The 26,566-nt window shown below is 38.2% G+C and overlaps 1 protein-coding gene and 2 long non-coding RNA genes across 6 annotated transcripts; 1 reads left to right on the top strand and 2 right to left on the bottom strand.

The window, feature by feature from the left end:
- Positions 1-185: 185 nt before the first annotated feature.
- On the bottom strand, positions 186-5,699 carry LOC146685767 (uncharacterized). 3 transcript variants are annotated; one of them, XM_085442223.1, is made up of 3 exons: positions 631-5,689; positions 340-470; positions 186-247 (listed from the first exon to the last, which is right to left on the bottom strand). In XM_085442223.1, the coding sequence occupies exons 1-2, from the start codon at positions 5,500-5,502 to the stop codon at positions 360-362; spliced, it is 4,983 nt and encodes a 1,660-aa protein (XP_085298349.1). In that variant the 5' UTR covers positions 5,503-5,689; the 3' UTR covers positions 186-247; positions 340-359. The 3 variants fall into 3 exon arrangements, with proteins under 3 accessions (XP_085298349.1, XP_085298348.1, XP_085298350.1); XM_085442222.1 differs by having other exon boundaries at positions 340-5,678; XM_085442224.1 differs by lacking the exons at positions 186-247; positions 340-470 and having other exon boundaries at positions 669-729; positions 1,167-5,699.
- A 1,378-nt stretch (positions 5,700-7,077) lies between these two features.
- Positions 7,078-8,511, top strand: LOC146685768 (uncharacterized). Its single transcript, XR_014916887.1, has 2 exons — positions 7,078-7,152; positions 7,948-8,511. It is a non-coding gene; the product is annotated as an uncharacterized LOC146685768 (long non-coding RNA).
- On the bottom strand, positions 8,126-19,329 carry LOC146685769 (uncharacterized). 2 transcript variants are annotated; one of them, XR_014916885.1, is made up of 5 exons: positions 19,301-19,329; positions 16,353-16,383; positions 15,355-15,386; positions 13,056-13,082; positions 8,126-8,769 (listed from the first exon to the last, which is right to left on the bottom strand). It is a non-coding gene; the product is annotated as an uncharacterized LOC146685769 (long non-coding RNA). The 2 variants fall into 2 exon arrangements; XR_014916886.1 differs by lacking the exon at positions 19,301-19,329 and adding an exon at positions 17,177-17,705.
- Between the last annotated feature and the right edge of the window lie 7,237 nt (positions 19,330-26,566).

Consider the following 26,566-nt stretch of genomic DNA (forward strand, 5'->3'; position numbering starts at 1 on the left):
CAGACATTTCTGTGGCTGAGAAATAAAAATGAGGTCAAGCAGGGTGTTCTTGTCTGTAGTGGCAGAAGTGATCAGCTGTGAATACCCTCTCGACTGAAACTGCTCCAGAATCTGTTTTCTTCCACTCTGCAACTGGTTCTCATTAAAATCTCCACACACAATTATTGGGTGACAGTCCATTATTTCAAGTGAATCTAAAAGACTTACCAGGTTTTGCATGAATGGTGTCAAACTGTAGTCAGGGGGTCTGTACACAACAGCAATGAGTGCAGGGAATGGAGCCTGAACCTTCAACACTAAAAACTCAAGATCAGTGACATTATGCAGATACTGTTTTACCTGAACCTGAAAATGATTCCTCAAATACACAACAACTCCCCCACCACTTCTGCTGGCCATGTGAGGAAAGTTTGTGTAGGACACATGTCTGTTGCGTTTGAACATGGTGTAGCCATCCAAATGAAGACTGTCTGCAACAAAGGAGCCTTGAAGGTGAGACTCAGTGAGACACAAAACATCTGCTAAACACATTTCATGATGACTCTTGATGTCACTGATGTGAGATGGCAAACCCTCTGTATTGTGATGGATCAGTGTAAGAGTGTCAAGTCTGCTGGCTGTTTCTCTGACCTGAAGAAGAGGCATCATTTCCTCAACACTGGCTTGTCTCATGGTTTGGAGCGCTGCAGTTACCTCGGGATTGGCGTAAATCTTTTTCTCATCCAAGTCCTGCAAATAGAGTCCACTGAGAGACGTCACCCTGCTGAGAGCAACGTAAGCCATACCTGGTTCAAAAATGTTCTTCATTGAAACTACAGCTGTCTGTGTTGTAAGACCCTGAGTTTTGTGAATTGTGCAGGCGAATGCTAGCTTTACAGGAAACTGTCTGCGTACTGCTCCTTTAAACTTCAGACTCTCCTCTGCTCTCTCAATGTAAACCAGATCATCAGAAGCTGCATTAGCACTGCGGTTGTGTCTCATAGGCTGCCGGTTGTCCATCCTGAGCCCCAGTTTAATTATGTGTCCATCATTTTCAGATCTCACCACCTTTACCAGTATACCAAAAGCACCGTTGACTAAACCGTTTAGTGTGTCCAAGTTTCTGGTCAGCATGACTCGAGCTCCTTCAGCAACATTCAGAGTGTCAGGTAAATCATTTCGCCCACCTGTAAATGGTTTGTCTCTTCGTTCCATTCTGCCTGTACATTTATCCTTCTGGAAATCGTCTGCATTGATTATTATGATGTTTGAATGAAGCTTCTTCAGGGTATCTATGTTATGGGATTCCACATTCTTGTTGGTGGCATAAATGTGTAAGACCTCAGTTGGACATTCTTCTGGTGCAGTCACAGCCTGTGACAACAAATCTCTGTCGCACTGAGAAAGCTCATCTGTCTTTTCTTTGACTCTAATCCTGTTCAGCATCTCTGCAAAGGCCACATCATCTTTCTGACGCATGATCTCGGTTAGAGTGATCATCTGAAAATGTTCCTGCCATAGGTCAATCTGTTCTGGATCGTAAACACAGAGAGGTTTAGACTGTCGCACTGGTGGCAGCTGGTAAAAATCTCCAACAGCTAAAACTGACATTCCACCAAAAGGTCTCTGAGTGCCTTTGATTTGTTTCAGTCTTGCATCCACATAGGCAAAAAGGGGTTTTGAAACCATTGAAATCTCATCAATAACAATAATTTCAGCATTCATCAGCTCAGATCTGACTTCATCCAGTTGGTTACCAAGTCCTTGAATGGGTGGTTTCAGACTCCTGGGTAGTTTCAGTAGAGAATGTAACGTAGAGCCACTGATAGAAAAAGCTGCTGTACCGGTAAATGAAGTCAGTAAAACAGTTGGATTTGATATGTCAGCTTCTTCTGCATTAGCAGGCAGTCTGCTCAGGATCTTTGATGCTTCAGAATGAATACACTTAATCAGATGTGACTTTCCAGTTCCTGCACCACCGTTGATATAGAAGAAAAATGGATCTGGGTTCAAACCACAAACTCGCTGAATACACCAGTCTCTTATGGCATAGAACACGCAGGCCTGCTTCTGGTTCAGATTCTGATACATTACACGTACCACGGCTGGATCTACTGCAGGTTGTTCTCTGACGGCTCTGATCTTTGTTACAGCATCAGACTGACGACTGTAGTCGGGAACATTCTCCTGTTCGTTCTCATCATCAGAATGTCTCTCAGGAAGATTCTCATCGCATTGCAGCCTCACAACTTCAGATTCAGGAGCAAGATTACACCATTCATCAATCACAACATCCCTATTTTGTTCAAACTCTTCCAGTGCACTCTCAATATCCTCAGAGTTCTTCTCATACTTGTCTTTATTTCTTTTCACAATCCGTTTCACAGACTCACTGTGGTCTGAACATGGAAGTCGTACAAAACCTGAGTTGTAGAAGGACTGATAGGTTTGGAACCCTTGTGGTTTCAGTTCCTGCTCTGATCTGTGTGGAAGGTAAAGTCTCAACAGTCGACCATAATATTGCTCAGGATCTTTTTCCTGTGAACAGTGGTAATATCTGATTATAGCTGGTTTATCATTCTTTCGCCTTTGTACAAATCCAAGCTGGTTTAGAAGAGGAAGCACATCTTTTCCTTCATTTGGACCACTCACCAACCTGCACAAGGCAGCAAAATCAGCCAGTGACATTTCCTCATATTCTGGGGTCTCAGGTCTGCATTTGTATTTATCACTCAAACTTGTCATCCAAATATTACAACTGTCGTGTGTTGTGCTTTCCAGGAAGCTCATGGGCCGACTCATTTTTACTGGGTTATCATCTGTTGGTACAAATACAACACTGCGGGAACATTTTTTCATTTTTAGGCCACAGACTCGAGTCACACACTCCTGTGCGCTGATTTCTCTCTTTTTTGAGTAAGCTTGCATCACAGCTCTCATTTCATCACATTCATTGACGGTGTTCTTATCAGAGTTGTCAATAACTGTCTTCAGGTATTCAGAGAGGCCAGATTCTTTCTTTGTTATATATTTACAGAGGTATTCTATACATGAATAGGCATTCAAAATGAATGAGACATCTAAATTAGAGTTCCAGGCTTCAAGCAGGTCTGGGTTGTAATTGTTGATCCAACACTCATTTGGGTCACGTTTCAGAATCAGAGCTGTTTTCTTGTTTATGTCTTGGAGGCATTGTTCATACTCATTCATTGTTAAGTTGCATCGTGACAGAATCTGCTCTATGGTGAGGGAAGCAGCTTCAGGTTCCTTCAGCAGGTTCAACAAAGGTCTGAGTTTGGCTTTTGCAGCTTCAGTGTCTGAATCCTCATCCTGTCTCACAATCATTGTTCTTGTGGCTGGTGGTTTGGGAAACCCAAATCTACAACCAGAGTTCACACTCTTAAAGCATGTCTTTGTGTGGTTTTTGCTGTGCTTTTGTAGCTCAGTGACTTTTTTGTGCAGTTCAGGTTGTTTTTCTGGATCAGGGAGTTGAGCTGAGATGTATCTGTCCACAAAGTCACAGACAGTTTGGTCATCATCCACATCTGCTTCTACCTTTTCTCGAATCCACAGCAACATGTGTATATGTGGACTACCTCTGTGCTGGAACTCAACTCTGTAAAAGTAATCAATGATCTCACCAAGGGGCTGTGCAGGAGAAAAAAGCAAATCTCTGAACAAAGCCTCAACACGTTTATCAAACATTCGCATGGTGGTTACTGGATTTGATCTTAGAATTTCACACTTTTCTGACCAGTCCAGGGCTTCAAAATCAACCTCTTCACCTTGCTGTCTCTTTATTGCTTGAATCACTTCAGGCCATCTCATCTCAGCAGCAGAGAAAGTGACAAAGAACTGAGGTGTTCCTATTTGGCGAACCATGCTGAATAGATCTCTGGTAGTTTTCTGCCAGTAAGCTGGAGTTCCTCTGAGTGGCTGCATAAATCTGATTGCATCTTTATTTCTTACCAGCTTCTCTACTTCTGTCTTACTTTGTAACATTCCTGATGTGATTTTGCGTCCATCTTTGGTCATAGTTTTACCTTTCCTTAGCTGTATTGTCATGCTGGAATTAGCCAAATGTATTTCAGTGACAAACTGTGAGAAAAACAAGTAATTTGTGTCTTTAGCAAATCTTGCATCAATGTTGAAAAGCCTTGACTTGAAGTAAGCACTTGGTGTGAGCTTGAGACGTCTCTTTTCATCCAGTGTATTCTGACCAGTAGGAAACTGCACAGGAAATGCCATGGCTTCCAAATGAGGAGTTCTGAAGAAGCTAACAGGATTGTTTCTTTCTGCAGGAGCCACACAATATGTGTTATCAGTGAAACAGAGAATCTCTTCTGAAATGTCTACAGGCTGCAGACAACTTTCTAGAGCAAAACCTCCATTGCTCAAATCACTTTCTGGTTCATCTGGATTTTGTTCCTCTGGTTGTTCATCACAGGATTGCATATTAATATCTTGGTCACTTTGAGACTCACTTTCACACAAAAGGGCATCTTTTTCATAGTTGTCAATTTCCATTAAATCTGCTTCATTATAATCATCACTTGCCATGCTGGCTTCATCACTGCTGTCATCATCAGGTAACGTTGGATCACAAAGCAATGCATCATCTCTGATAACAATATCTGTGTACTGTGGATGAATTTGTTTCAGTTTACGCAGAGCTTGAATGAGTTTAGACCAGGTGACAGTCTGGAACAGCTGATGGCCTTTGTAGCACAGTCGTCTTTTCAATTTCACCCTCATGATCTGTGATTGGCTTCTGATCCTCGGTAAACTGTCAACTGTTTGTTGGACCTCAGATGGTACACACACCACATTACCACGTATGAGTCTCTGTCTCCCCTTTGGAAGAGGAATAATCTTAGCAAATGGTATGCATTTGGCAATCAGATGTCTCTCCAGAATGTTGAGATCACAAAGTTCAGCTGGAATATCCTGCAGTTCTAAACCATTAACAGCAGCAAGCCTGGGCATGCATCCACTTTTGAGGGAACTGTGACATGTGTGACAGATATACTCTTTTTTTCTCTCAACAGGAAAGCTGCAGTGATCATGACATGCTTCATCACACACATGAACATATTTACCAGTTAGACACTGATGAGCTACAGTCTGGTGTTTTGAGTAATTTTGTCTTTTGCAGATTTTCACCTGATTAGGAAAAGAAGCTTTTAGACAAACAGTACAAACATAAGATGGTGCTGACTTAATGTTTGATCTGAAACAAGATATGGCCTCATTCATTAAAGTGTTCTCTGGATGACACTGTAAAGTCTCAGCTGGTCGATGCATCTGGCGATATTTCCGTTTTATATTCATTGCACATCTGATATTATGCATCTGTCTGAAAGAAAAACCGTTCCAATATTTTACTCTCATTCGTTCTCTCATATTGTCCTTGTGTTGTTGCTGAAATCGTCTCTCTTCTCCATAACGCTTAGTCATGTAAGATAGTTTTTTCTTTTTAAATTCTTCACTTTCTTTATATAGGTTATATACATATGACCTCATGTAAGCTTTATGTTTTTCTCTGAATTCAGCACAAGTTCTGTATATTCTTCTTATACGCTCTTTCTGCTTATCTCTGAATATGGGAGACTCTCTATATGTTCTTGTTACACGTTCCTTCTGCTTTTCTCTGAATATGGGAGACTCTCTATATGTTCTTGTTACACGTTCCTTCTGCTTTTCTCTGAATATGGGAGACTCTCTATATGTTCTTGTTACACGTTCCTTCTGCTTTTCTCTGAATATAGGAGACTCTCTATATGTTCTTGTTATACGTTCCTTCTGCTTTTCTCTGAATATAGGAGACTCTCTATATGTTCTTGTTACACGTTCCTTCTGCTTTTCTCTGAATATGGTAGACTCTCTATATGTTCTTGTTATACGTTCCTTCTGCTTTTCTCTGAATATAGGAGACTCTCTATACGTTCTTGTTATACGTTCCTTCTGCTTATCTCTGAATAGGGGATTGTCTCTATATGTCCTTATGACACGTTCTCTTTTTCTCTCTCTAATTTTAGCACTTTCTCTATACATCTTTCTCAAATGTTCTCTGTGTTTCTCCTTATAGGTAGCATTTAATTTATACAGCTCATTTTTGTACAGACTCCTTTTATGTCTGTGATCAGGATCATTACACTTCTTAGTTGAGTTTTTTTTCTTTGTCTTGAAGCTTTCATCAAACCTGTACATCTGCCTTTCTTTCGTCTTCTGATTTTCCTTTCGTTGTGGTAGCTTTTGTTGGGCTAATAATCTTCTCCTCATTTTTTGCCTTTCCTGTTTATTACGTTTCAGCAGTTTATCTGAGAGTTCCTCTGTTATCTTAGTTGAACTGGAGGCACTGTTTGAATCATTCTGAGGAACAGAATCTGGTGTTACCGGAGTTTCTCTCACAGAAGATGCAGAGGTTTTCTTTTCAAAATAATCAGAAGGATGTTTTTTTCCGGGAGCAGCTGTCTCATTTGAAGAATCAACTCTGGATGACATTACTTCACTGGTTAAATCTTTGGCCACAGGTTTCCGTGTCTGCTCAGTGTATATTTCGGAGTTTAATTCATGAACACGTTCATTTAAAGCTGGTGCTGGTGCACTTGTAGCTGTTTGTCTGTATTCGGTGGTTTGATTAGCATCTCTTTGGTCAGCAGCGTTTTCACTGTGAAACTCGATGGGCTGTAGTTCATAAGTACAGCTTGGTGCGATGCTGAACATTCTGTACAAACGTTTGATCCTGTCAATCATGTCATTAAGACGTGTGAATTTCAACATAACTGCAGTTCCACCACTTACACTTAGCGACAATGGCATACCAGTAGACTTACGTGGGTGAGGGTCAAAATATGCATATTCACCTGAAGTCAGCCTGCTAACAGCGATGACTGTTCCTCCCATGACTAGCAAAGCATAGCGAAACTCTGAAGCCAAACGCTGTAATCCCTGTTCAAGGCTCGGAAAGTGATCTGTACCATCAAATGTGCCGTAATGAGCAAACTGAGACATGTCGACTTGATACTCGTGTGTGCGGCTGGTAACAACTGAGGGAAGTTCATCGCAGGCTAGAAACACACTGTTCACAAACCTCAGTCTGGCATCTGAATAGACGGCATGGCCTTTGTCCAACACACGGTTTAGATCTGCTCTGGTAATAAATTCATCCTCGTGTAAGAATGACAGGAAAACCAAACTGTTAGCCATGCATTGCTGATTCCGGTACTTTCCATACCTAGGAGAAGCCTGGCTTCGGGAAGCACAGACGCTACTCACTCGTGGACTTTCACTGTTTGTAACCTGTACATGAGACTGTCCTGGAGCTTGTCCATCATGCTGTGTTTGTACAGTTAGCTGGGGTTCAGTCTGGATTACCTGCATAACTTCAGGCTCTGGGACAGACACTGAGGGAACACTTCTCTTTACCACATCTGCATAAGACACTGTGGCTGTCTCTCCATCATGCTGTGTTTGTACAGTTAGCTGGGGTTCAGTCTGGATTACCTGCACAACTTCAGGCTCTGGGACAGACACTGAGGGAACACTTCTCTTTACCACATCTGCATAAGACACTGTGGCTGTCTGAACACTGCTCTGCACTTCTGTGCTGGGAAAAGCTGAAACACACACCTTTACCTGCTCACTGCTCTGAGAAACATTCACCTGTTCTTTCTGCTTTTGCCATCTAAGCTTCTGGGACTGCGACCTTTGACTTTTTCTTGGCATTTTGCTGAAGTACAATCTGGAGCTTATATGTGTTTATACACAAATATAAACAAAACTGAACCTTGAAACAGAAAAACTTATAACTCCTTAAGTTACTGTTAAATCTGAGAAATGTACTATTATACTATAAAATGTTTTTATGAATATATGAATAGATGTTAAAAAGCTGATTTGTACTCCAAACTCAAAATAAAGGAAATTCAAAGTTCTCTGGAAACAATTTGGTCCGTTTTATTGTAGCTCTTTTAGAAACGGGGTTTCTTCAGCTGGATGTTCTGCAGCAGTCAGGAAACAGGAAGTCTGGGTCCTCAGGCACTTCTCGATGACAATACTGACTGAATACTTACACTGAGTGACAAAATGGGTTTGTCCTTAAATAATAATACTATAAACTTGCAGTCAAATGTTATAGCCAATGAAACAGACTAACAGACTGGATCTGATTTATTATTTATCTGAATGTATGTATTACAAAATAACCAGATTATCTTATTACAAATAAACTTATAAAAAGGTGATATTTTATACAATTGATCAAAGTAAGCCAAACTAGCAGTCCAAACTAAAGTCTAATGCAAAATTAAAATGACAAATGTAGGGCTGTGTAAGTAGTTTCTACTATAAGTTCTACTGTACTGTAATTCTACTACTGTATATTCAACTTGTAATTTAAAGCAAAATGACTGAATGTGAGAGAGCTTAATGACAGGAAAGAAAGAGCAGTGAGAGCAGAGATCTCTCAGAATTCTGTAACAGATAGATCAAGTTCTGGTAACTTGGATTTCTGAAAATTGGATTCTGAAAGGATTCTCAAAACTTGGATTCTCAAATTAGATAGAGCAGTAGAGATAGAGGGATACAAGATGGAATGGCTTTCAAATTAGATAGAGCGGTAGGGATAGAGGGATACAAGATAGAATGGCTTTCAAATTAGATAGAGCAGTAGGGATAGAGGGATACAAGATAGAATGGCTTTCAAATTAGATAGAGTTGGGAGAGTGATAGGATAGACAGAATTGCTTATAATGATAGAGAGAGAGAGGATCTTCTGCAGCAGGTCACCTGTAAGACACAAAAGGACTGGAATTAGTCATATTTCCAACATGCTTGGATTTACCATATTCTTCAGACTATATGGCATACCTAAAATCCTGTCATTATCTCAAAAACATACAATGTGCCTAGCGTATCGATTCTGGTTATGCTTACTGACCTCAAACGGGATTTCTGTGGTACACAGCGCTCAAAATTCTGTCAAATATTTTAGTAAGACTTCGTAAGCTACAAAGCTGTGCTGCTTGATGTATTGTCAGAGCATTATGGCTACCATAGTCAGGACCCTCGTAGAGTAATTCGTACGGTGCTTCAACATAACATTATGGTGTGTGTACAAGGACCTGGCACGTGCTAAGAGACATGCTTAAGAAGCAGATTTCAAACTGATCAACCCATGAAGAGTTTGATGGATTTGTGGATGAGGAATGAACTGAAAGAGTGTATTGTTCTGTATTTTATGTGTTACAACTGAACAGTGTTGAGAGTTGTTTGTGAATGACTTGAATAAAGTTTGACTTATCTGACTGTTTGTTTGGCTTAATCTGCCTTAAAAACAGGCTTGTTTATTGACATTATGCCTTATAATCTCAAAAATACAATACATGTAGGGCTTTAAATACTAAAGACTTCTACAGTAAATTATTGGACTGAACAGAATGACAATGTTTAACAAATGATGGTGGAACTGTTATAAGGACATTTTTACATTCTATTAAAACAATAAACTAAGTCTATAAACTCAAACTAAGACGTGCTGCTACAGTAACTTACTGTAAATATTAAATGGTCCAACAAAACCAACACACTGAGGTTACAGCACAGTTTCAGGTCACTCTGTATGAATTTTGGCAAAATGAGAAATTTGGAGACAGCTAGTTTCTACACAGCAGTTTCTACATATTTCAGTCACATTTGGGGCATGTTTGATACACAGCAATAAGCACTACACTAAATCTATAATAAACTTATCATAGCTGATATAAAGGCCTAATTAGCAAAATTTAGTATGATGATCATTTCTTTGTAGATCATTTCATGATAAAAAGAACAGAAGTGAGTGCTGTATCTGAGCTGGTGCATGTAAGATCTTTGCTGGAGATTCCCACATTTCTTAAACAAACAAACAAACAAACAAACATGACTTTCAGACAGTTCATCTTTTGTAAATTAGGGCAGGATTATTTTCAAAAAACAGCCTTGATAAAAATATCAGGCCACTATAAAATGTCTTATGTTTATGTTTTCATCCCACCTATATTTTGCAAGTCATTATGACAAATTACAAAAAGCAGTTTTTAGGCAGTGATTTAAGGGAAGAAGCTTTTGAAATCCACCATGCCCTACCACCAGTGGTCTCAAACTCTGGTTGTTAAGGCCTGGTGTCCAGAAACTTTTCTATGTGTCCCTGTTGCAACACACCTGAATAACATTAGTAGGTCATTAGCAAAACTCTACAGAACGTGACTGCATGCTGAGGTGGTAATTCAGGAATTTGATTCATGTTATAGCAGCTCATGAGTGAATGAACATGATGCAATGAAAGTACTTTTAGAAGTACATTTTTCCAAACACTTAAATTACTTAAATTTGAACAGTCTTCGGGGATGCCACTTCAACACAGTCAAATTCTATACTCTCACTAATGACCTACAAATGTTATTCAGGTGTTTTGTAACAGGGACACGTGGAAAAGCTTCAGGACACCGGCCCTTGAAGAGTGGAGTTTGAGACCCCTGCCCTATGTGAATATTTAATTGTCCCTAAACTGCTAGTCGTGAGCTGCTCTAATGTGAAACAAACACATATAGTTCTGTAAAGGTTTACAAAGAGATTTCTAAGGATCTGGAGACCCCAGAAAACAGAAACCCTCCCAGACGTTTTTGCCTGTTCAGCTACAACAAGTTGCCTAATAATATCTCGATGATAACCAAGAGCTGTGCTGACTAACTGCACTAAACTGAATCATCTATAGTGAGAGAAAAACACCAGCATTAAAGTCAAACATGGTGCTGTTACTGTGATGTCCCAGAGTTCCTTTACTACTTCAGGACCTACATCAACTCATCAGGTCCTGGGCTTAAGTTTAATCACACTTAGGATCTGAAGCACACAAGCAAGTCCAATTGAATGAATGAAACAAAACACTTGGTGTAAACGAATCAGTCTGGACTTTAATGAAATTAAGATACTTGGTATGACTTGAAAACCCTATCCATCCATCCATCCATCCATTCGCTTCCGCTTATCCTTTTCAGGGGGCACTGGAGCCTATCCCACCTGTCATAGGGCGAGAGGCAGGGTACACCCTGGACAGGTCGCCAGTCTGTCGCAGGGCCAACACACAGGGACAGACAACCATTCGCACTCACATTCATTCGCAGATACACACCTAGTGACAATTTGGATTATTCAATTAACCTATCCCCACAAGCTGCATGTCTTTGGACGGTGGGAGGAAGCCGGAGTACCCGGAGGTAGGGCTGCTCGATTATGGCAAAAATGATAATCACGATTATTTTCACTGAAATTGAGATCTCGATTATTTGACGATATTTATTTAACCCTTTAAGACCTACTATAGAACCAAGTCCGCCAGAGCTTATATTATTTTTTTACATGTTGTAGTGCCATTTGTGGGAGCATTTCAAGTTGCTATACAACTGTTATAGCCCATATTTTAATAATATGTATGCATTAAGTCCATAGTAACTACATTAATTGCAAAAAAGTGCAATAAACTACAAAAAAATTGAAAATTGTTTTTGTTTTTTAACATATATTTCTACTTGGAGAAATTTAAGAGGTTTATCCCTCAAAACTTTAAATACAAAAAAGTTGCAAAAAATAGTTTACAACAACAGGAAATTTATTCAGTGTCTTCATAGTTTTATTTTGGAGATACAGCAATTTTTATATACTGCAGGAAAAACAAAAACAATCCTATGATGCAAATTTGCAAAGAAAACAGCAGGTGCATCAAAATAAACTATTTCCAGCAGTGCAATTCGAGTTCTAAGCATCCCAGCAACTATTCAGAAAAGTCAAACATGACCAGTATAGGCTTTTAAGGCCTACAAGTAAAAAAAAACTACATTTTCCGCGAAAATGACATCACTTCCGGTTTCGGGCAGGAAATGGCGGACATGTGATAGTTAGCGGTCTGTTTCAATGTGCGAAGTGTTACGAACAGCTGATCAGATCGGCAAAGCGTGTTTCTGGAATATTATGTTTTTGTTCCTGCAAGCGCTTTTTATGCAATTTATGTGGAAGGAAACCGTGACCGAGGACAAGCTGATGGCATAAGATGTAAGTTTCATATGCAAAACAAATTATTGCGCTAGCTTACACGGTTCAGGTTCTACAGGGATTTAAAAAGTTACACAAAACAGAGCGTGCTGCTCTGACCGGCTTTAAAGGGTTAACAATAACAATGTATTGAATAATGACTTTAAAAAATAATATAAAATAGTGTGCAACACCACTGAAGTTTTTTTTTTTTTTTTACCTCTCTTTTCAACCAACGGCAGTCACTCTCCAAATAACTTCTGCTTAGCTTTCCGAGCTTCCCTCGGGTCCTCTTAATCAGCGGTCTCAACCTTTTTTGCGCCACGGACTGGTTTATGCCCGACAATATTTTCACGGACCGGCCTTTAAGGTGTCGCGGATAAATGAGGGAGGGGCTAATAATCGGCTCAGTCATTTTTAATGATCGTTGAAAGCCCAGATCGTAATCGTGATTAAAATTCGATTAATTGAGCAGCCCTACCCGGAGGGAACCCACGCAAACACCGGGAGAACATGCAAACTCCACACAGAAAGACCCCGGCCTGATGTTGGAATTAAACTCAGGACCTTCTTGCTGTGCGGCAACAGTGCTAACCACCGTGGTACTTGGTATGACTTGAAAACCCTATATTGGGCCTTAATTAAGACTTTTTTCTTTTCTTTTTTTGCCTGTCCTGTTTGGATCTAATTAAGACAATTCTGAAATTATAGTGGACCAAAATCAACCAGTGATGTAAACCAGTCATTACCAGTTACTGTAAATGCTTGATGGTAATTGTTGCTATCAGGGCATCCACAGCTGGGTATTAGAGACCAATATGTTTTTACATTAGACCAGGTTGTTCTGGTTCAAAAATGAAATCATCACTTTAAAACTGCTTTTTGTATTTATCCAGGTCATCCTTGTTAGATGATTTGAAACATGTGAAAAAAAGCATAAACAAAATAAATCTGCAAGGAAGAAAGACCTTTCTCAGCACTGTACTGCAGACAAAACCTATACTTACCAGACTTGCGACGATCAGATCAGTATCCTAGAGAAAGGAAACAACACATCAGATCACTGTTTAATGACTTACACTGTTGAACCTCTTCACACACAATCCAATTTACTGTGACATGAAATAACTAGTAAGATCCTCAATTTCTTCAAGCCTTTATGAACTCACTGTAGTCTAAAGAGGACAAACTTTAGTTACAGAGTCTCACATGACGATGACATGTGTAATAAAGGCATGCATACTACAGAAGTGCAAAGAAGAGGCACCTATATTTGTTGGTACAGATTATGGCTTTTTAGCTCCATCATTTTCTATCACAAGTCAGTGCTTAATAAAGTGTGGAAAAACCACAACTGTTAGAATCAACGGAAAACCTCATTAGGTTTTAGTTCTGATCTGAATATGTAAATCCTAAAATACATGTAAATTCTGACATGTTATAGTAACAACAGTGGCACGCCATTTTTGCAATTAATTTCTTAAAAATTATAATAAAAAGTCCTTCCATTGTACCTGTTGGCAGGAATCTTTTTGTATTTTGCAATATTTCCCTTTTATATATAATTTTCAAACACATTGTATCAAGCAACTTATTAAGAAACTGATTTAAACTTAGTGTACATAAATTACACACAGGCTTTAACATACACAACATTGCCTACTCACAACTCTGGTTCTCTTAGTCTTTTATTATTGCTTAAATGTTTAACGTACCACTTCTGTTCACTCAGGCAAAAATACTTCTATAGTGGTCTGACTTTAATGTAATACATAAGCAGAATATGAGTGAAGATATAAATCAACAACTGTGGTGCTCTTAAGTGTTTAAGCTAGGGCTGCTCAATTAATCGAATTTTAATCACGATTACGATCTGGGCTTTCAACGATCATTAAAAATGACTGAGCCGATTATTAGCCCCTCCATCATTTATCCGCGAGACCTTAAAGGCCGGTCCGTGAAAATATTGTCGGGCATAAACCGGTCCGTGGCTCAAAAAAGGTTGGAGACCGCTGATTAAGAGGACCCGAGGGAAGCTCGGAAAGCTAAGCAGAAGTTATTTGGAGAGTGACTGCCGTTGGTTGAAAAGAGTTTAAAAAAAAAAACTTCAGTGGTGTTGCACACTATTTTATATTATTTTTTAAAAGTCATTGTTAACCCTTTAAAGCCGGTCAGAGCAGCACGCTCCGTTTTGCGTAACTATTTTTAAATCCCTGTAGAACCTGAACCGTGTAAGCTAGCGCAATAATTTGTTTTGCATATGAAACCGGAGGAGTTGTACTTACATCTGATGCCATCAGCTTGTCCTCGGTCACGGTTTCGTTCCACATATAGCTTTGCAAAAATTGCATAAAAAGCGCTTGGAGGAACAAAAACATAATATTCCAGAAACACGCTTCGCCGTTCCTATCAGCTGTTCGTAACACTTCCCACAGTGAAATGATGCACATGCTGTTTTCTTTGCAAATTTGCATCATAGGATTGTTTTTTGTTTTTCCTGCAGTATATAAAAATTGCTGTATCTCCAAAATAAAACTATGAAGACACTCAAAATAAATTTCCTGTGGTGGGAAACTATTTTTTGCAACTTTTTTTGTATTTAAAGTTTTGAGGGATAAACCTCTTAAACTTCTCCAAGTAGAAATATATGTAAACAAAACAAAAGCGATTTTCAAATTTTTTTTTGTAGTTTATTGCACTTTTTTGCAATTTATGTAATTACTATGGACTTAATGCATACATATTATTAAAATATGGGCTATAACAGTTGTATTGATGTATAGCAACTTGAAATGCTCCCACAAATGGCACTACAGCATGTAAAAAAAAAAAATAAAAATAATATAAGCTCTGGTGGACTTGGTTCTATAGTAGGTCTTAAAGGGTTAAATAAATATCGTCAAATAATCGTGATCTCAATTTCAGTGAAAATAATCGTGATTATCATTTTTGCCATAATCGAGCAGCCCTAGTTTAAGCTACCACTTACACTAACTCACCTAAAATGCGTTCATAGTTATGTCTGCTAGGTAAATCCATAAACAAACGGAGAACATGAACAACTGTATAAAAACAGTTGTTTGTGTTCAAACATAAAAATCAGACACAAATGGCCTGTTAAACTTCAGGGACAGTCAGAGGTCATGTGTGGGGCCTTTGCTGCTACAAGGTATAAATTCTGACCATTTGTTTTTGCCCATCAGTAAATGGTAATGTCACAAAAACCAAACTACGTTAGGTAAGTTGCTAAACATGTTACACAGTGACAATGTCATATTACTGCAGTTACAATTGCTGCTTACTTACCAGCAAAGGCAAAACCGAAGTTCTGTTTCACTCTGTAACAAAAGAACAAAAATACAGAATCAGACAACTGAAATCAGCATCAGAGTCAATACTGCATCACAATCTGTAGTGGGAAAAAAAATCTGTTAAATTCTTTGTTTACAACAGCTTTACTATAAACACCCCATCTTCTCTTTCTGCACCTTATTAAAGATTTCTGTCTTTATTAAGGTGATGTGTCGTTTTATCCATCTGCAATTCCACAGAAATTCCTCATGAACGTAAAGCTCTAATACTTTGGTGCTATTACATAACACAGCAGATACCACAAGCAATGATTTGCTCGCACTGCACACTTGATCAAATGATAACATCACAGTTTCAAAGCGTGCAACAATCACAAATAATACTTGATACTATAAATGCTTGATGGTAGTTCTTCGTATCAGGGCTTCCACAGCTGGGTATTAGAGACCAGCATGTTCTCACATTAGAACAGATAGCTCTGGTTTGGTTTTCTCTGCTTCATACGTGAAATCATCACTTTAAAATGCTTTTTTGTATTTATTCAAATCATCCCTGTTAGATGATTTGAAACATGTGACAAAAAAGCATGAACAAAATAAATCTGCAAGGAAGAAAGACTTTTCCCAGCACTGTACCTCAGACAAAATGAACTCACTTTAGTCTAAAGAGGGCAAAATTTAATTGCAGAGTCTCAAATGGCCTTAACATGTGTAATAAAAACAATAATTACTACAGAAATGCTTTGATAAGCCTTTAAAATTAGACATAAATGGCCTATTAAACTTCAGGGACATTTTTAGGGACACTCAGAGATCGGGGGGGGGGGGGGGGGGGGGGGGGGGGGGCTTTACTGCTTATAAATCCTAAATGTGTTTTTGCCCATGAGCAAATGGCAAGATATCACAAAAAGCCAAACTATTGTATGTAAATTGCTAAAAATGTTACACAATCCCAATTTCATATTGCTTCAGTTACAATCACGGTTTACTTACCAGCAAAGGCAAAACCAAGCTTTATTTCACTCTGTGTAACAAAAGACAAAGAACAAAAATACAGGATCAGAAAACTCAAATCAGCATCAATACTGCATCACTCTCTGTTGTCAAAAAGATTCACTAAACTTCTTTGTTTACTACAGCTGGAATACAAACAACAACTCTCCTCTGTTTTCTTTGGTCTACATCTCATTTAAGATTGCAAAACACTCATACATGAAAAACTGCACGACATATTTTTAAGGCTTTAATATTTGAGGTGGTCTGCATTCAAATTCTACTTCCTAAAATATTACCAACTGCACATAGTATCATAGTAAATATGCTGTAGTTTTAAAATAAATATCTATGTACCATACTAATAATAATATACTGCCATATTTTATTTATGTGAAGGTGGGCTGTTGTTTATTTCATTAATTTCCCACAAAGTGAGAATTTAAACTGTGCTGCAGATTTAGGTTGGCACAAACAAGCCTTTGTTAAACAGTTCTTAAAAATTAAAGTCTACATATTAGGAGTTCTTATTATTCTTGGGCTATGTCCACACGTACACAGGTACTTTTGAAAATGGAGATTTTTCTATGCGTTTGCACCTTTCGTCCACACTTAAACGGCGTTTTCGGTCACTGAAAAACTAAAAACGCTTGCCAGAATATTTTCGAAAACTCCGTTTTTGCATTTATGTGTGGACAGGGAAACGGAGAAAACGCAGCGCCTTTTTTGACGTCACACTGTGCGCCACGTTATTGTTTCGGTGAAATGCATTTCTACAATACGGTTACTGTTAATTGTTCTCTCTGCAGTGTTTAAATGCTTACATATGCGCACACAGTTACTGTCCCCCCACAGATATGACTCGGTTCTGCTTCTATGCCCCATCTTTGTTTACCATTTCCCACCGAGGCTTCTAGACTTCTGATTGGCCAACATTTCTACACGGTTAGGAATATAGCGCCACCTGCTGCTTTGGCATGTTCCTAGCAGCGTTCTCCTTCATTTCTGCATTTATGTGTGGACGGGATTGTTTTTTAAAACAGAAACGGAAAATCTCCGTTTTCAAAAATACCCGTGTATGTGGGGACATAGCCTATGTTTAATCCTCAGTTTCTCCCCCCCTCCTTTGTCTTAATTAACCCACAAGACCTGCACACACGCGACTCTTTTTCTCCCGTGTTCGGTCAGAGGCGGTAAAATGGCTCCTTTGATCTTGCCGACAGCTGACACTGAATCTAAGATGGCGGTTCGTTAAAAACTTTACAGCATAAAGAATGAGGCTGTTTTAACCAACTGATTTGTGAAGAGAACTAACTGCACCTTATGTAACAGGCTGACAAACACGAACACACCAAATGTAATTAATAAAACAACACGATAACCGTGGTTCACAGTCAAATTTTCATTTCACACTGGGCTCAAAGGAGCGCTAGGCATTAGCATCGGGTTGTTAGTAGTGATGGGACGTTCTGTATCGAGGCTTCGGAGCGTGTGTCGAGTAATGGAGGGGGCGTTTCCGCGAAGCGCGTATCGAGGCTTGCTTCATTTATGGGAGGAGCTGAAAATGATGACGTCCGAAGCCTCGCTGCCCGGCTGTACCACGTGACTGGTTCATGAAGTGGTTCGAACTTTGCCGCGAGATATGACAGCGATATAAACCCCTCAGACTTCATTCAAAAATGTGGGTGTTTGATGGAGAGTTGCGGTTAGTGAGAGTTTGGAGACCGTTTGGAGGTTTAGGAGAGTGAGGAGAGAAAGTCAGGAGAGAATGGAGCCAGCTAAGAAGAGGAGGATGTCCTCCCCTGTGTGGGAATATTTTGATCTTATTCCTCCCAACAAGGTATGTAAATTTCTACAGAAGATGTATTTTCATAATACTGATGGTGCAATACAATTTATGTTAAGCGGCTTTACTTTTGTACAAGGTGAAGTGTTTGCTATGTGCCAGGGAGCTGGGATATAACAACAACACCTCATCCATGCTTAGGCACTACAGAGCTTTGCATGAGAATAAGGGGGACACCGATTGTGGAGCAAGACCAGGTGAGCCATCAAATGCAATGATAATATAGGATGCAGTAATGTTACTAAATGATATAACAATATTATACAACTGTTATAAGTTACGTGTGTGATATTTATATTTGTGCTTTATCTTTATTGTCTTTCCTCAGGAGAACAATCTCAAATAGATGAAGACCTGGTCAGCATGGTGATTGAGGACTTCCAGCCATTTAGCATTGTGGAGGACAAAGGATTCAAAAGATTTGTTAAATCATTAAATCCTAGCTATGTTCTCCCCACTAAAAAGGTCATAAAAGCAGTGAAAATTTAGTTTTTACAGAATAAAATGTGAACAGGCAGGACTGAGGCTCAAAGCCTCAGTGTGTAGCTGTCCATACCTCAACGTTACAAAAGCACAACTACTGTCCACACCCCAACCACACCTCACCTCACAGTAAATGATCATTTCCATTTCAAGCATTTCCAAATAATCATTTCCCATACTGCCAGCATAAATATACACAGTATACTGCCATCACTACAATATACATGTTTTACACACTCCTTTTGTTGTTGACATTTACAGGCTGTGTGCAAAATGCCACACTCTTCAAATTCATGCCAGCTATTATTTTTACGTCCAGTAGGTGTCCTGCTAGAGCAAATGAAGCTTCATGAAGCTTCGCGTTGGGGTGAACCAATTGGATGAAAAGCTTCAGTGCTTCATGGGGCTTCATCTGCCCATCACTAGTTGTTAGCTCATCAAACACTCCTTTTACATACAAAAATGACAAAGTTTCACTAAGAAAAAGCAACCACTGTGTTACTCTAATATGAGTTATACCTCGGTTGGCTTTATAAATCACTAAAAGAACTCGTTAAATCGCACAAACAGACTATAAACATTTAGGAGAGAAGAGGAGAAGCAGAGCAGCAGCACTCACCCAGAGCGGACTCAGCGAAGTGTGCGGAATGGCGGATGTCCGGCAGTCAGGTAAAAGATGAGGCGTTCACGGGTAGTAGGAAATTCCAGTATTTACACACAATGGGCATTGTAAACATCAAAAATGTAGGTGATTTTAAATATTCTATACAATATTTATTTGCTACAGAAAAAACTCGCAGAACTTTAAATCTATAACTTGAATAAATATTATTAGAAGGCTCTACTCCTGAACACCAACACCAAAGAGCTGAGTTCACCAGACCTGAAAAAAAAACAACAACAACCAGTCCAGGACAGTCAGTCTGCAAAGATGTTTTAAAGACAAATATATATATATAAACATTATCCATTAAGGATTCCCCTCAAAACAAATGACTATAATTTCCTAACCGTAAGGGCTAGAACGGTCACTGCACCGTTTTGTTCAGAAGAGATGGGGGAATCTTCAAGTGTTGACAATTTATCATTAAAATGTGAATTTTTAGAGATATATGACATGGATGACTTGTTGACTTAGAAGCCACGAATTCCCCAATATGCAAATAGATTAAGCATAAATACTACATTTAGTAGAAATACTATGTTTTAGCACAAATAGTATAAAAAGCAGAAATACTGTAATTTAGCAGAAATACTATATTAGGCACAAATTCTATGAAAAGCAGAAATAGTATGATTTAGCAGAATAGTAATATATAGAAATAGTATGATTAAGCATAAATACTACATTTAGTAGAAATACTATGTTTTAGCACAAATCCTATAAAAAGCAGAAATACTATAATTTAGCAGAAATACTATATTAAAATTAAAAATGCAAAAGACAATAAATGTCCCTAAGGACCTCTGAAGGTTAAACACAAATCCTATAAAAAGCAGAAATACTATATTAGGCACAAACAGTATAAAAAGCAGAAATACTATAATTTAGCAGAAATACTATGTTAGGCACAAATAGTATAAAAAGCAGAAATACAATTATATAGCAGAAATGCTGTATTTAGAAAGAAAAATATAACATAGTAGAAATAGTATGATTTGGCAGAAATACTATATTTAGCACATATACTGTAACATGACAGAAATTCCTCCAATTAGTAGTAATACTTTAACATAACACAAATGTTATGATTTGGCACAAAAATCATGATTTGGCAAAAATACTATGATTTAGCAGAAATACTATGATTGAGCAGAAATACTAAGATTGAGCAGAAATACTAAGATGTAGTAAAAGTACTTTGATTGAACAGAAATACAATTATGGAGGAGTAATACTTTAAAATGGGAGAAATATTGATACACACACACACATACACAGAGCCTAAAGGGAAGAGTATTTGTGCCATGGAGTGTTAACAAGAATGTGAGGTCCATATTATCAAAAGCTGGTAAAATCATAAAAATTTGCAGAATTGTAATAAATGATGAATATGAATTACTGGTCTGTGACAGTGTATTAATTTGTAGGGAAAAAAAACATGTTGACCAAGGTGGAATCGAACCCACGATCTTTGGCTTGCAGAGCCGTGTCATTACCAACTGCGCCACTGGGAAAGAGAGCGGCCGCTTTGGAAAAACAGGCTGATGAGGAGTCAGAATTAGATTGCGGTGAGAGGCGAAAAACACCGTTTTTTGGAGTTACAAAACGTTGTGTAACTCAAAAACTAGGTGGACTAGAAGCATAATTCTTCTACTGGCTGAATCAGCGGACTTTGGTGTACTTTGACTGCGATTTTCATTGCTCTCTGTACATCTGTCGCTGAGATATGACGAGAGAGGAAACGGGAGACCTCAGATATGATTGGCTGGCTGGGAGGCCGTGCAGGCTGTGATCTGTATACTTGAATGTCTGAGTCCTCACAGAGGATTGGCTGCCTGGGGACCTGGCAGAAATATATAGAAATAGTATGATTAAGCATGAATCCTATAAAAAGCAGAAATAGTATATTAAGCACAAATCCTATAAAAAGCAGAAATTGTATGATTTAGCACAATAGTAATAAGTTAAACAGAAAAATTGGAAAAGCAAAATGGACAGCTGAAAAAATGCTGAACATGCTGAGGGTCCCTCAAATATACTTGTTAAATGAAAAAAATCGGCAAAAAAAATATAACAGCCACACAATCACAAATATGGACACATAAGGAAACACACATGCACAGAGAGACACACACACAAGATCCAATTCAGTCAACCAGTCTAAATATATTGATTTTGAATCTTACAATGAGATCATCCCATTAAAAGGCTTTCTCTCTCTCTCTCTCTCTCTCTCTCTCTCTGTCACACACACACACACACACACACACACACACACACACACACAGGGAGAGAGAAGTAAGTTTCTAGGTCAGCCTGGGAGCTGCTGAATTTGAATCCACCAATCAGAGAGCCTGTGCACTCTTTCCCTCCAAAACAGGTGCATCCTTTTTACACACGCAGCACAGAGAGGCACAGGATTATTGCAGTCTATTTCTCATAGTGAGGACTCCCCTCAAACAAATGACCATAATTTCCTAACTGTAGGGGCTAGAACAGTCATTCTTACACCGTTTTGATCAGAAGAGATAGGGGAATCTTCAAGTGTTGACAATTTATCATGAAAATGTGAATTTTTAGAGATATATGACATGGATGACTTATTGACTTAGAAGCCACGAATTCCCCAATATGCAAATTTGAATGCCTGAGGCCACATATATGATTGGCTGCCTGGGAAGCCGTGCAGGCCCTGATTTGTGGATTTGAATTCCTCAGCCCTGATATGATTGGCTGGCTTAGAAGCCATGAAGGCCCCAATATGCAAATTTGAATGCCTCAGGACACATATATGATTGGCTGGGAAGCCGTGCAGGCCCTGATTTGAAAATTTGAATTTCTCAGTCCTCACAGAGGATTGGCTGCCTGGGGACCTGGCAGAAATATATAGAAATACTATGATTAAGCATAAATACTACATTTAGTAGAAATACTATGTTTTAGCACAAATACTATAAAAAGCAGAAATACTATAATTTAGCAGAAATACTATATTAAGCACAAATCCTATAAAAAGCAGAAATACTATATTAGGCACAAATCCTATAAAAAGCAGAAATACTATATTAGGCACAAATAGTATAAAAAGCAGAAATACTATAATTTAGCAGAAATACTATGTTAGGCACAAATCCTATAAAAAGAACAAATACTATAATTTAGCAAAAATACTATATTAGGCACAAATCTTATGAAAAGCAGAAATAGTATGATTTAGCAGAAATACTGTATTTAGCACAAGTACCGAAAAGTACCAGAAATACTATGATTTAGCCGAATAGTAATAGCTTACAAAATTACAAATATGGAGGCATATTGAAACACAAATGCACAGAAGGACACACAAACACAGGCTCTAATCCAGTCAACCAGTCTAACTATACTGAATTTAAATCCTACAATGACATGCTGCCAAATAAGGGCAGGGTCCTCTCTCTCCCACTAAACACACACACACACACACACACACACACACACACACACACACACACACACACACACACACACACACACACACACACACACACAGAGGGAGAGAGCTGCCGAATTTAAATCCACCAATCAGAGTGGCTGTTTACGTTTTCCCGCCAAAACAGGTGCATCTTTTTACACACGCAGCACAGAGAGGCACAGGATTATTGCAGCCTATTTCTCATAGTGAGGACTCCCCACAAACAAATGACCATAATTTCCTAACCGTAGGGGCTAGAACGGTCATTCTTAAACCGTTTTGTTCAGAAGAGATGGGGGAATCTTCCAGTGTTAACAATTTATCATTAAAATGTGAATTTTTAGAGATATACGACATGGATGACTTGTTGACTTAGAAGCCACGAATTCCCCAATATGCAAATTTGAATGCCTGAGGCCACATATATGATTGGCTGGCTGGGAAGCCGTGCAGGCCCTGATTTGTGGATTTGAATTCCTCAGCCCTCAGATATGATTGGCTGGCTTAGAAGCCATGAAGGCCCCAATATGCAAATTTGAATGCCTCAGGACACATATATGATTGGCTGGGAAACCGTGCAGGCCCTGATTTGAAAATTTGAATGTCTAAGTCCTCACAGAGGATTGGCTGCCTGGGGACCTGGCAGAAATATATAGAAATACTATGATTAAGCATAAATACTACATTTAGTAGAAATACTATGTTTTAGCACAAATCCTATAAAAAGCAGAAATACTATAATTTAGCAGAAATACTATATTAAGCACAAATCCTATAAAAAGCAGAAATACTATATTAGGCACAAATCCTATAAAAAGCAGAAATAGGATGATTAAGCATAAACACTACATTTAGTAGAAATACTATGTTTGAGCAAAAATCCTATAAAAAGCAGAAATACTATATTAGGCACAAATCCCATAAAAAGCAGAAATAGTATGATTAAGCATAAATACTACATTTAGTAGAAATACTATGTTTTAGCACAAATAGTATAAAAAGCAGAAATATTGTAATTTAGCAGAAATACTATATTAGGCACAAATCTTATAAAATAGCAGAAATAGTATGATTTAGCACAATAGTAATAAGTTAAACAGAAAAATTGGAAAAGCAAAATGGACAGCTGAAAAAATGCTGAACATGCTGAGGGTCCCTCAAATATACTTGTTAAATGAAAAAATCAGCAAAAAAATGCACAGGGAGAGAGAAGTAAGTTTCTAGGTCAGCCTGGGAGCTGCTGAATTTGAATCCACCAATCAGAGAGCCTGTGTACTTTTTCCCGCCAAAACATGTGCCTCTTTTTACACACGCAGCACAGAGAGGCACAGGATTATTGCAGCCTATTTCTCATAGTGAGGACTCCCCTCAAACAAATGACCATAATTTCCAAACCGTAGGGGCTAGAGCGGTCATTCTTACACCGTTTTGTTCAGAAGAGATGGGGGAATCTTCCAGTGTTTACAATTTATCATTAAAATATGAATTATTAAAGATATTTGACTTCTAATGCACCATAACTGAGTAGAGCGAAGCAAAAACTGCCTTGACTTGCCCTCAAACAACGCTTTCTAACTCTAAATCTATTTGGAGTATCGATATCATTCTTTCACCGTAAGAGACAGCAGGCTTTGGTGAACAATCATGGAAATTTTCAGGTCTCTGTGGAAATCCAACAAAAAGTTATGACGAGAGAAAAAAGTGGTTCATTTCCACAGTTTGAAATCTGAAGAAATCTGAGCGAAGGACGAATTTCCTACCCTCAAACAAGTCCAACTCATTTCAGAACGGTAATAGGTGAGAAAGAAATTCTTGAATTGTGAGCGTCAGGGGTGTCTGAAGATATTCGGGGACAAGCCTCATGTCTTAACTTTGCTTCGTTAAGGAGATATGACGATTCAAATATGCCTCTCATTACAGAAATCCAGCGGTGATTTTGAACAAGCTCTCCATTCACTTTATATGGAGAGTTTTCTGACATTGTGTTGGTCTGAGGAGATTTGCGAAAATTCTATAAATCCCACAGCAATGATAGTGACATTTCCTGAAAGCCAGCAAAAATACCTACGTTTTGATGTATAATTTGTGGAAGTTGAGTGAAAATTGAGCAAGTAGCAAACAGTTGTTCCGACATGAAGAGAATACTGCAAAACCTTCAGTGACACACTGGAAGCCAAGAGCATAGCAACCATAACAACGCATGTATTTTGTGAAAAATCACAATTTTGCAACTCAAAACTTTAAGAGGCATAAAAGTAAAACAGTAGAAGATTTGAAAAAGCTGAATCATACCTGAATAGCCCAATAATTTGTGAACATTTTAAAATTTGAATGGTTGTTCTAGGTGAAAATATGAGGAAGTAGTTAAGTTTCAAAAACAAGCAAATTTTAGCATAATTGCAGAAGTTTCCCATTCATTTCAATGGGACAAATTAAAGGAAAAAAGTGGAATATTTTAAAAAGTATAATAGTTAAAAATAGCAAAAGTCATAGCCGGAAAGAGCAAAAATAGCAGAATAGTTTAAAATTTTAACGGTGAAAATCGGCTGAAAATTGTGGAAGTAGTTAAACGGCGAAAAGTGTACGGAAGTCCTAAGAATAATAATAATAATAACTAGAAAAATTTGCATTTCCTGCGAAAATGCAGTGTGGATGCTTAAAGCTGAAGCTGTATGCAAAAAGTAGCTGAAAAAGCTGAAAAGTTGCAGAAATTGTAAAAACTTTGCAGAAGCAAAATAAGTTTGCTAAAATGGAATAACTTAGCAGAACTGCAATATCTTAGAGGAAACATAATACTTGGCAGAAATACAATAGCATAGCAGAATTTAGCAGAAATATTGTAACTTACCAGAAACATGATAACTTCTCAAAAATACAAGAATTTAGGAGAAATAGTATACGATAACAGAAAGAATATATTTAGCCAAAAATACTTAAACATTACAGAAACACTATGATTTAGAAAAATAGTACAACAGAGCAGAAATATTGTGATTTACCAGAGACACTGTGATGAACTATGAATATTGTAATTTTAAATTAAGACTATGTTTTAGCACAAATATTATAATTTGGCAGAAATACTATAATTTAGCACAAATACTATAAAAAGCAGAAATACTATAATTTAGCAGAAATACTTTATTAAGCACAAACCCTATAAAAAGCAGAAATACTGTACTATGATTTGGTAGAAAAAACTATAATTAATCAGAAATACTATATTTGGCAGAAATACGGTATTTGGCACAAATCTTATAAAATAGCAGAAATGGTATGATTTAGCACAATAGTAATAACTTAAACAGAAAAATTGGAAAAGCAAAAATGGACAGCTGAAAAAATGATGAACATGCTGAACGTCCCTCAACTATACTTGTTAAATGAAAAAAATCAGCAAAAAAATCTATAACAGCCACACAATCACAAATATGTACACATAAGAAAACACACATGCACAGAGAGACACACACACAAGATCCAATTCAGTCAACCAGTCTAAATATATTGAATTTGAATCTTAGAATGAGATCATCCCATTAAAAGCCTTTCTCTCTCTCTCTCTCTCTCTCTGTCACACACACACACACACACACACACACACACACACACACACACACACACACACAGGGAGAGAAAAGTGAGTTTCTAGGTCAGCCTGGGAGCTGCTGAATTTGAATCCACCAATCAGAGAGCCTGTGCACTCTTTCCCTCCAAAACAGGTGCATCCTTTTTACACACGCAGCACAGAGAGACACAGGATCATTGCA

The sequence above is a fragment of the Copadichromis virginalis genome, linkage group LG19 (genome assembly GCF_057382275.1).
Source record: "Copadichromis virginalis isolate Kocher_CV1m ecotype Utaka linkage group LG19, C_Virginalis_male_GT1.1, whole genome shotgun sequence".
In the NCBI taxonomy this organism is placed as follows: domain Eukaryota; kingdom Metazoa; phylum Chordata; class Actinopteri; order Cichliformes; family Cichlidae; genus Copadichromis; species Copadichromis virginalis.